At 49.4% G+C, this 12003-nt stretch overlaps 1 protein-coding gene across 1 annotated transcript in view; it reads right to left on the bottom strand.

Annotated features, from left to right (window-relative positions):
* dnah5 (dynein, axonemal, heavy chain 5) overlaps positions 1 to 12003 on the bottom strand; it is a gene marked incomplete at both ends in the record, with an annotated part of 523851 nt that overhangs the window by 374637 nt on the left and 137211 nt on the right. Inside the window, 1 exon segment of the mRNA XM_084308323.1 lies at positions 10671 to 10842. Coding sequence (XP_084164449.1) covers positions 10671 to 10842 — 172 coding nt within the window.

Here is a 12003-nt window from a genome sequence, read left to right as displayed (position 1 = left end):
TCTTGGTAATGTGTCTGGATGCCTTTTAAGGGGGAGTGAGTTTACTTGCAGTACCGTTATGTGCCACAGTCACTTCACACACTTGAAGTTCATCGTGCCTGTGGATATACTCGCGGTACCTCCGTTACACTTCAACATACATGACATGATGCTTCAACATACATGACATGATGCTTCAACATACATGACATGATGCTTCAACATACATGACATTATGCTTCAACATACATGACATTATGCTTCAATATACATGACATGATGCTTCAATATATATGACATAGATGATGCTTCAATATACATGCCATGATGCTTCAATATACATGACATAGATGATGCTTCAATATACATGACATAGATGATGCTTCAATATATATGACATAGATGATGCTTCAACATACATGACATGATGCTTCAATATACATACCATGATGCTTCAATATATATGACATAGATGATGCTTCAATATACATGACATGATGCTTCAATATACATGACATAGATGATGCTTCAATATATATGACATAGATGATGCTTCAACATACATGACATGATGCTTCAATATACATACCATGATGCTTCAATATATATGACATAGATGATGCTTCAATATATATGACATAGATGATGCTTCAATATACATGCCATGATGCTTCAACATACATGATATAATGCTTCAATATACATGGCATGATGCTTCAACATACATGATATAATGCTTCAATATACATGGCATGATGCTTCAACATACATGATATAATGCTTCAACATACATGACATGATGCTTCAACATACATGACATGATGCTTCAACATACATGACATGATGCTTCAACATACATGACATTAGGGGTGTAACGATGCAACCTCACAACGATTAAATTCGATTACGATTCTTCAGGCAACGATTCAATGCATCATGAAATCTCTTCATTTGACCATGATTCGATTCGATTCGATACATTTTCTATCAGTTAATTCCCCAAAGAATGTTGAATACACAAATGTGGCTGGGGGAACTGATTCACTCAGCATGAATGGATCAAAAAAATAGGTCAAACATTTTTAAATAAAAAACGTTTTTTTTGTGTGATTCTAATAGATTCTAACATTTTAAAATCGATGCAGTTGAATCGTTACATTAGGATCGATGCATTTCGATGTATCGTTACACCCCTACATGACATGCTTCAATATACATGTCATAGATGATGCATCAATATACATGACATAGTATGAAATCAGCATGATCCTGGTTTAGTGTATTACAACAATCCAATAGTAACACAATTGAGCAAAACTGCAGTATGTCAGAACTGTCCTTGACTTAATAAACCGTGTGTTATACTACGGCCTGGGATTCTGATTGGCTACAATAGAGGGGGGGGGGGGGGGCATTCAGACAGTGTTGAGGGCACTGGGTGCAGAATTGTTTAAAATTGAAAAGGGGGGCGTTGAGATGCTCAAAGGGGGCGCTGGTTTATTTGTATTTATTATCATTGTTTTAAAATTAGGACAACAACTTGACTGGAACCAGAGAGGAGGAGCAGTGAAGCACAATCAGAATCTGAAATCCCACTTCAGAAACAGGGAAAGTGTAACTTTTTAGCGAAAGAAAGTAAATGAAAAGGTTGACTTTTTGTAATGTTGAGGAAAAAAATTTAAACTGGGTATAAAATATATAAATTAGTACTGGTGAGTAATAGTGCTAATCAGATATATGTACAGAGTTGTAGTATTAATATGTACAGTGATAGAGGTATAAATGTGAGGTTTTGCCCGCTGCTCACCACCTTTTCTCTGTTTCTTTAAAGCCTTCTGTTAGAAATTCCCTTCTCACTCACTCTCTCTAGCCCCCACCCTCTCGTTCTTTACTCTCGTTTACTCTCAGTGGCCACACCTGGACTATTATCAATTACCTCTCGCACCTGTGGTGGCAGGCTAATTAGTTCCCCTGTGGGCTTTAAATACCAGGGCTCTTCCCCTCGTTTCGGCGTGGGGTCGTGTTGTATTCATGCTGAGTCATATTCTCTAACATCTAGACTCTTTCGGGAGATCCTCTGGTCTACCAATGCTGTAAGATGGATCTCTCCAGCCTTGAGATGTTTGCTCCAGCCTTCGTCTGCTGTCGCCGTAGCCTGTGGAGGAGACTGTTCTGCGCTCCCTGTAACTTCCACGGGAGGCACCCCAGCGCTCCACTGCAGACCCCAGCGCAGCTGTTCGTCCTGACGCACATCTAGACCAACGCGCATCTCCCGGACCCTCGAGCTTGGCACGCTCTCCAGTCACCAGCGCGCAACGCGCATCTTCAAGGGCCTTGGCCACCTGTCGCCGTTTGCCTGGAGGGAGACATTGTACTGCGCTCTCTAATTCTCTACGGGAGGTATTCCAGTGTTCCACTCCAGACCAGCGCGCCAGTTGCGCTCAAGCCTTCGCCACCTGCCGCCGTTTGCCTGGAGGGAGACACTGTACTGCGCTCTCTAATCCTCTACGGGAGGTATTCCAGTGTTCCACTTCAGACCTTCGAGCTTGGCACGCTCCTCCGTACCAGCGCACAGACGCGCATCTTCCAGACCTTCGAGCTTGGCACGCTCCTCCGTACCAGCGCACTGACGCGTATCTTCCAGACCTTCGAGCTTGGCACGCTCCTCCGTACCAGCGCACAGACGCGCATCTTCCAGACCTTCGAGCTTGGCACGCTCCTCCATACCAGCGCACTGACGCGCATCTTCCAGACCTTCGAGCTTGGCACGCTCCTCCGTACCAGCGCACAGACGCGCATCTTCCAGACCTTCGAGCTTGGCACGCTCTCCAGACCTCAGCGCGCCGACGCGCATCTTCCAGACCTTCGTGCTTGGCACACTCCTCCTCGCAGACGCACCCCGAGGCGTCTCTCGGTTCCGACGCGCACACCAAGGTGTGGCGCGCACTCTGTTCCTCGGCTCCGACAGCGGCTACCCGGTGGACGACATCCTCGCCACCGCCACTGTTCCGACGCGCACACCAAGGTGTGGCGCGCACTCTGTTCCTCGGCTCCGACAGCGGCTACCCGGTGGACGACATCCTCGCCACCGCCACTGTTCCGACGCGCACACCAAGGTGTGGCGCGCACTCTGTTCCTCGGCTCCGACAGCGGCTACCCGGTGGACGACATCCTCGCCACCGCCACTGTTCCGACGCGCACACCAAGGTGTGGCGCGCACTCTGTTCCTCGGCTCCGACAGCGGCTACCCGGTGGACGACATCCTCGCCACCGCCGCTGTTCCAGCACCCTGTTCCTCGGCTCCGACAGCGGCTACCCGGTGGACGACATCCTCGTCACCGCCGCTGTTCCAGCACCCTGTTCCTCGGCTCCGACAGCGGCTACCCGGTGGACGACATCCTCGCCACCGCCACTGTTCCAGCACTCTGTTCCTCGGCTCCGACAGCCAGCCACCCGGTGGCGATGCCCTCGCCCCGCTGCTGTCCCCGTACCATTACGCATACGCCTGGGTGAGTTTTGATTGTGATGTCACTCACCCAGCGTAGTGCCCTTGCCCCCGTTCCCGCTGCTGTCCCTGTACCTTTACGCATACGCCTGGGTGAGTTTTGATTGTGATGTCACTCACTCAGCGTAATGCCTTTTGCCCCCGTTCCCGCTGCTGTCCCTGTACCATTACGCATACGCCTGGGTGAGTTTTGATTGTGATGTCACTCACTCAGCGTAATGCCTCTTGCCCCCGTTCCCGCTGCTGTCCCTGTACCTTTACGCATACGCCTGGGTGAGTTTTGATTGTGATGTCACTCACTCAGCGTAATGCCCCTTGCCCTCGTCCCGCTGCTGTTCCTGTACCATTACGCATACGCCTGGGTGAGTTTTGATTGTGATGTCACTCACCCAGCGTATTGCCTCCTTTAGTTCTCACTTAGTTATTAGTTTGGACATTTCATCTCCCACTCTGTTTTGTTCTCTCGTGGATATTATTTTGGACATTTCATCTCCCACTGTGTGTTTATTCACACGAAGATAGTATTTACTTTGTTACTTTGTTATTTGGACTGTTCTGCATCTGCTCTGTTTGTTCCCTTTGAATATTAACCCTCTCCTCTGTTCTGCAGAGCGGCCCAGATGTTTTCCCACCAGTCCCCAGTTCCTCCCTGTCCCCAGCCCGCCTCCGCGGTTCTCTGTCCCCAGTTCCTCCCTGTTCCCCAGCCCGCCTCCGCGGGCCTCAGTCCCCTCTGTCCCTAGTCCTCTATCCCTAGTTCTCCTAGTCCCTAGTCCTCTATCCCTAGCTCTCCTAGTCCCTAGTCCTCTCTCCCTAGTTCTCCTTGTCCCTGGTTTACCTAGTCTCTAGTTCCTCTGTCCCAAGGCGTTCCCTTAACCTTCCCTTAGGCGTTCCCTTACTTTCCCATAGTGTTCCCTTTTCCTGCCCGCCTCTTAAAGGCACCTTACCTTCCCCTCTTGTGTTATTCCAGTGTTTTGTGTTTTCTCCCTTAAAGGGACAGTGCCCTTTTTCCCTGTTCACAATAAATATCTGTTTCTTGGCAAACCACCATACCTGTCTTGTGTTGTGCGATTGGGGTCGGTTACAAACCATAACAGTACGACCCCACCAAATCGACGACCCCAGCCAGCACAGACGGTGTATGTTGAGTTTGCCTTTTTTTTTTCTTGTACCCTCTAGCTTCCCTGTTTGCCCAGTTTAGCTTCCCTGTTAGTCCTGTTTAGCTCCCTTGTTAGCCTGTTACTCCCCTGCTTAGCTTGTTAGTCTCCCCGGTTAGCTCCCCTGTTTGCTTCCCGTTTTGCCCTGTTTGACCCCCCTGTAGCTAGCCATGCCCTGGCGGCTAACCCAGTTTCCCTCTGCATGGCCCCGGTCTGCTAGCTTGGCCCCGGCTGTTAGCACAGCCTCTTTGTTAATGCAGCCTTGCAGCTGGCATAGGCCCTGTAACTAGCCAGGCCCAAGCAGCTAACCCGGTCCCTCTGCATGGCCTCCACCTTTTTGTGTAGTTTATCCCACTGCTAGGACTGCCCTTTCAGCTGGCAAGGTCAGTTTTTCTCACACAGCTAGGACTGTCCTTCCAGCTAGCTTGTGCTCTCATGCTGGTCCAGCCCTGTCTGCCAGCCTAGCTCCGGCAGCTAGCGCAGCCTCTATGTTGATGTAGCAGTACAGCTAGCATAGGCCCTGTAGCTATCAGTGCCCTGGCAGCTACCCTTTCCCTCTGCTAGCCTGGCTCCGGCAGCTTGCGCAGCCTCTATGTTGATGTAGCAGTACAGCTAGCATAGGCCCTGTAGCTATCAGTGCCCTGGCAGCTAACCTTCCCTCTGCTAGCCCTTTCCCGGTGCTTCCATGGTTACCCCTTAGCTACCCTGCTTGCCCCTCAGTTCCTCTAGACCAGTTGCTCTAGACCAGTTCTCTAGACCCAGTTCCTCTAGACCAGTTCCTCTAGACCAGTTCTCTAGACCAGTTCTCTAGACCAGTTCTCTAGACCAGTTCTCTTGCCCAGTTCGCTAGACTAGTTCTCTTGACCCAGTTCCTCTAGACCAGTTGCCCCTCTGCTACCCTAGTTACCCCTCGGCGACCCTGTTTCTTTTGCTAGCCCCACTCTTGTGGTGGCTTCCCCTGCTGGCTTGGCCAGTACCTCTTGTTTTGCCCCCTGCCACTCTGTCTGTATTTGTTTTGGGTCGCCGGGTGGCTCCCGTTGAGGGGGGGGTACTGTGAGGTTTTGCCCGCTGCTCACCACCTTTTCTCTGTTTCTTTAAAGCCTTCTGTTAGAAATTCCCTTCTCACTCACTCTCTCTAGCCCCCACCCTCTCGTTCTTTACTCTCGTTTACTCTCAGTGGCCACACCTGGACTATTATCAATTACCTCTCGCACCTGTGGTGGCAGGCTAATTAGTTCCCCTGTGGGCTTTAAATACCAGGGCTCTTCCCCTCGTTTCGGCGTGGGGTCGTGTTGTATTCATGCTGAGTCATATTCTCTAACATCTAGACTCTTTCGGGAGATCCTCTGGTCTACCAATGCTGTAAGATGGATCTCTCCAGCCTTGAGATGTTTGCTCCAGCCTTCGTCTGCTGTCGCCGTAGCCTGTGGAGGAGACTGTTCTGCGCTCCCTGTAACTTCCACGGGAGGCACCCCAGCGCTCCACTGCAGACCCCAGCGCAGCTGTTCGTCCTGACGCACATCTAGACCAACGCGCATCTCCCGGACCCTCGAGCTTGGCACGCTCTCCAGTCACCAGCGCGCAACGCGCATCTTCAAGGGCCTTGGCCACCTGTCGCCGTTTGCCTGGAGGGAGACATTGTACTGCGCTCTCTAATTCTCTACGGGAGGTATTCCAGTGTTCCACTCCAGACCAGCGCGCCAGTTGCGCTCAAGCCTTCGCCACCTGCCGCCGTTTGCCTGGAGGGAGACACTGTACTGCGCTCTCTAATCCTCTACGGGAGGTATTCCAGTGTTCCACTTCAGACCTTCGAGCTTGGCACGCTCCTCCGTACCAGCGCACAGACGCGCATCTTCCAGACCTTCGAGCTTGGCACGCTCCTCCGTACCAGCGCACTGACGCGCATCTTCCAGACCTTCGAGCTTGGCACGCTCCTCCGTACCAGCGCACAGACGCGCATCTTCCAGACCTTCGAGCTTGGCACGCTCCTCCGTACCAGCGCACTGACGCGCATCTTCCAGACCTTCGAGCTTGGCACGCTCCTCCGTACCAGCGCACAGACGCGCATCTTCCAGACCTTCGAGCTTGGCACGCTCTCCAGACCTCAGCGCGCCGACGCGCATCTTCCAGACCTTCGTGCTTGGCACACTCCTCCTCGCAGACGCACCCCGAGGCGTCTCTCGGTTCCGACGCGCACACCAAGGTGTGGCGCGCACTCTGTTCCTCGGCTCCGACAGCGGCTACCCGGTGGACGACATCCTCGCCACCGCCACTGTTCCGACGCGCACACCAAGGTGTGGCGCGCACTCTGTTCCTCGGCTCCGACAGCGGCTACCCGGTGGACGACATCCTCGCCACCGCCACTGTTCCGACGCGCACACCAAGGTGTGGCGCGCACTCTGTTCCTCGGCTCCGACAGCGGCTACCCGGTGGACGACATCCTCGCCACCGCCACTGTTCCGACGCGCACACCAAGGTGTGGCGCGCACTCTGTTCCTCGGCTCCGACAGCGGCTACCCGGTGGACGACATCCTCGCCACCGCCGCTGTTCCAGCACCCTGTTCCTCGGCTCCGACAGCGGCTACCCGGTGGACGACATCCTCGTCACCGCCGCTGTTCCAGCACCCTGTTCCTCGGCTCCGACAGCGGCTACCCGGTGGACGACATCCTCGCCACCGCCGCTGTTCCAGCACTCTGTTCCTCGGCTCCGACAGCCAGCCACCCGGTGGCGATGCCCTCGCCCCGCTGCTGTCCCCGTACCATTACGCATACGCCTGGGTGAGTTTTGATTGTGATGTCACTCACCCAGCGTAGTGCCCTTGCCCCCGTTCCCGCTGCTGTCCCTGTACCTTTACGCATACGCCTGGGTGAGTTTTGATTGTGATGTCACTCACTCAGCGTAATGCCTTTTGCCCCCGTTCCCGCTGCTGTCCCTGTACCATTACGCATACGCCTGGGTGAGTTTTGATTGTGATGTCACTCACTCAGCGTAATGCCTCTTGCCCCCGTTCCCGCTGCTGTCCCTGTACCTTTACGCATACGCCTGGGTGAGTTTTGATTGTGATGTCACTCACTCAGCGTAATGCCCCTTGCCCTCGTCCCGCTGCTGTTCCTGTACCATTACGCATACGCCTGGGTGAGTTTTGATTGTGATGTCACTCACCCAGCGTATTGCCTCCTTTAGTTCTCACTTAGTTATTAGTTTGGACATTTCATCTCCCACTCTGTTTTGTTCTCTCGTGGATATTATTTTGGACATTTCATCTCCCACTGTGTGTTTATTCACACGAAGATAGTATTTACTTTGTTACTTTGTTATTTGGACTGTTCTGCATCTGCTCTGTTTGTTCCCTTTGAATATTAACCCTCTCCTCTGTTCTGCAGAGCGGCCCAGATGTTTTCCCACCAGTCCCCAGTTCCTCCCTGTCCCCAGCCCGCCTCCGCGGTTCTCTGTCCCCAGTTCCTCCCTGTTCCCCAGCCCGCCTCCGCGGGCCTCAGTCCCCTCTGTCCCTAGTCCTCTATCCCTAGTTCTCCTAGTCCCTAGTCCTCTATCCCTAGCTCTCCTAGTCCCTAGTCCTCTCTCCCTAGTTCTCCTTGTCCCTGGTTTACCTAGTCTCTAGTTCCTCTGTCCCAAGGCGTTCCCTTAACCTTCCCTTAGGCGTTCCCTTACTTTCCCATAGTGTTCCCTTTTCCTGCCCGCCTCTTAAAGGCACCTTACCTTCCCCTCTTGTGTTATTCCAGTGTTTTGTGTTTTCTCCCTTAAAGGGACAGTGCCCTTTTTCCCTGTTCACAATAAATATCTGTTTCTTGGCAAACCACCATACCTGTCTTGTGTTGTGCGATTGGGGTCGGTTACAAACCATAACAATAAAGACACTATGGTAGTAAGTCCTACTGGCCAGCAGGCTAACTAGTAAGAGAAGGTAAGGTGTAACTGAGGGGTACAATTCCCTGACTGTATTGATAAGTATGGTATCATTAAACCACTACCGCTTTATGTACTTTAACTACTGGCCATACAGTACACAATATCTAAATATGATGAACACTTTCCACAATGAAATCGGTTCCAGACAAAGGTAATAATCAAATATTTAATATAGCAAAAGGTACATATGATATTTACTATTACATTTATGATTTGAATGCACTTGTAAGGCAAATGAGTACTCGTAGGCAAATCAACACTGAATGTCCAATCTCTGGTTACGCAGGAAGCAAGTATACAACCTGGCTCTTAGGGAATTAGATCTATGGTACACTTAATGATATAGCGGGATATTCTGGAAGGGGTCCTCCCGGTTGTAAGCCGGTAGGGGGGGTAGGAGAGCCGTCGGTAGTAGACCGTCTGGTCAACGATATCTAGGGAGACTTCAAGTACAGAAGACAGTGCAGTAGACTCTTGATCCGCAGATGAATACACCTTGGGTCTCTTGTAGGCTGTAGCTCCACAATGAAGAAGAAGCTAGGCGACCTCAGTCTCTCTGAGCGCCGACTCAACTTGACTCCTCTCGGGGGTAAATCCAACACTCACAGGCGTCGGCGATTATCCGCTCCACAAATCACAGTACCAAAGCAAATATATATTCCAGCCGCATAGGGCTCAGCAGTCGTCGGGTAGGTAATCCAGTGTACATGTCCCTCGGTCCTCGCCTAGATCTCCTCGGATGAAAGCGCCATGTGGTCGGCCCAACCTGGATAAGACTCTAGATAACACGAGGAAGCGTTGGAGATGCTGGTCACTTTAGAACTCTAACCGCACGATGCACCATACACGATAGACTATTATTACTTAATAGAAATACGTCGCACTCGAGGGTACAGTGCCAAACTCTGACAATTCAGTTATTAATTCGCACGAGGTCTCGATGCTATTCTAAGGCCAAACAGGCCATACTTCACCGCACGTGGTATCGTGGGTGAGGCTTCACGTTCTGTTACTAAGTTGGAAGAAGGGTAAAGGACTAAGGGATTTCTACATTTACTTGCGCCATATTTATATGCACGGTGAACAAATAGTGCCACTCTCATTTCGGTAGCCATATCCCTGAGCGGAGCCGGGGCTAGTACGGACATGTCTCGTCGGTACCTTTGAACTTGACGCCAGGGGCTGGTCCCCTGGCGCCTGGTCCTTTTGTCCAATAAGAGAATGAACTATTATGGGCTATAGTAGGCTAAAGGGATATTCCGTGTATATGTACAAGGAACATACAAGGGACACCAAACGACACACAAATACCACTCAATATATATCAATAAATAAATATATATATTCGGTTTAATCTGATCCTTCGTAACATAAGGGATATGTACAGATATAGATATAGTATCTACAGATATGTAAAAAGGATTATATGCAGGTATGTACAGACCGATACGGTAATATATATATATATATATATATATATATATATACACACCTTTGGCCAGTATCCCTTACTTACCTAATCTATGCTATTCTATTCTATTATGAATTATATTCTATTCTATTCATGTTTGTTTTTATATATAAGGCCATCCTAGGGAAGCTTCCCCTATATCTTTACAATCTAATTAGCTTTGCCTCTAGCAGCTACCATACCAGGTCCACAAGATGGCTACAAAAAAAAAAAAAAAAAACACTGAACTAGGAAGAACAGCTTTTTCAAGCTTCGCACATTGGGCATGGAATGGGCTACTACAGGACCATATCCACTTAGATACCCTGGTCTCTCTCTGCGAATTTAAATCTGTATTACATAACTTCCTACAAGAAGAATGTCGCTGCTTTCTGTAGTCGGGTCCCAACTGCAAAACTGCAAAATTACTGTATTACCCTATATTTTACTGTCATACACTTTTACTATTATGTAGACTATTCCATTTGTGTTTTTGTGTTTACATGTGATGTATTGTATATTGTATACATGCACTTTTATTATGTTCTTGTGTGATGTACCGCACATTGTATTGCTGTCTGATATATTGCAAAATGTTAAATAAAGGTTAAATAAAATAAAATAAATTATATTGTCTTGGGAAATCTATTGTACCGTCACTGTCGCCGTGCTCCATGGCCTTGCTCTCCGTGCGGCTCTCCTCTTTGTCCTCCTCCGCTCTCTGCTTGTGGTCGAACTCCAGCAGCATGTTGATGAGCTCGTTAGCCGCCTCCTCCACTAACGAGCTCCTGGTGTGGAAGCTCTGTGCCGCCTTTATACACAGGTCCTACATGACGGACAGGGGGGCGGGACAAGAGGAGGAAAATATACATCACATGAGGAATATACCATCACAAGAGGAGGAGGAATATACCATCACAAGAGGAATATACCATCACAAGAGGAATATACCATCACAAGAGGAATATACCATCACAAGAGGAATATACCATCACAAGAGGAGGAATATACCATCACAAGAGGAATATACCATCACAAGAGGAATATACCATCACAAGAGGAATATACCATCACAAGAGGAATATACCATCACAAGAGGAGGAATATACCATCACAAGAGGAGGAATATACCATCACAAGAGGAGGAATATACCATCTCAAGAGGAGGAATATACCATCACAAGAGGAGGAATATACCATCACAAGAGGAGGAATATACCATCTCAAGAGGAGGAATATACCATCTCAAGAGGAGGAATATACCATCACAAGAGGAGGAATATACCATCACAAGAGGAGGGATATACCATCACACGAGGGGGAATATACCATCACAAGAGGAGGAATATACCATCACAAGAGGAGGAGGAATATACCATCACAAGAGGAGGAGGAATATACCATCACAAGAGGAGGAGGAATATACCATCACAAGAGGAGGAATATACCATCACAAGAGGAGGAGGAATATACCATCACAAGAGGAGGAGGAATATACCATCACAAGAGGAGGAGGAATATACCATCACAAGAGGAGGATGAATATACCATCACAAGAGGAGGAGGAATATACCATCACAAGAGGAGGAATATACCATCACAAGAGGAGGAATATACCATCACAAGAGGAGGAATATACCATCTCAAGAGGAGGAATATACCATCACAAGAGGAGGAGGAATATACCATCTCAAGAGGAGGAATATACCATCACAAGAGGAGGAATATACCATCACAAGAGGAGGAATATACCATCACAAGAGGAGGAATATACCATCACAAGAGGAGGAATATACCATCACAAGAGGAGGAGGAATATACCATCACAAGAGGAGGAGGAATATACCATCTCAAGAGGAGGAATATACCATCGCAAGAGGAGGAATATACCATCGCAAGAGGAGGAATATACCATCACAAGAGGAGGAATATACCATCACAAGAGGAGGAATATACCATCACAAGAGGAGGAGGAATATACCATCTC

This window comes from Notolepis coatsorum (assembly GCF_963971535.1).
Source record: "Notolepis coatsorum genome assembly, chromosome: 2".
Classification (NCBI taxonomy): Eukaryota; Metazoa; Chordata; class Actinopteri; order Aulopiformes; family Paralepididae; genus Notolepis; species Notolepis coatsorum.
The sequence above is the reverse complement of the archived record's forward strand: the minus strand, read 5'-3'. Positions and strand labels throughout refer to the sequence as shown.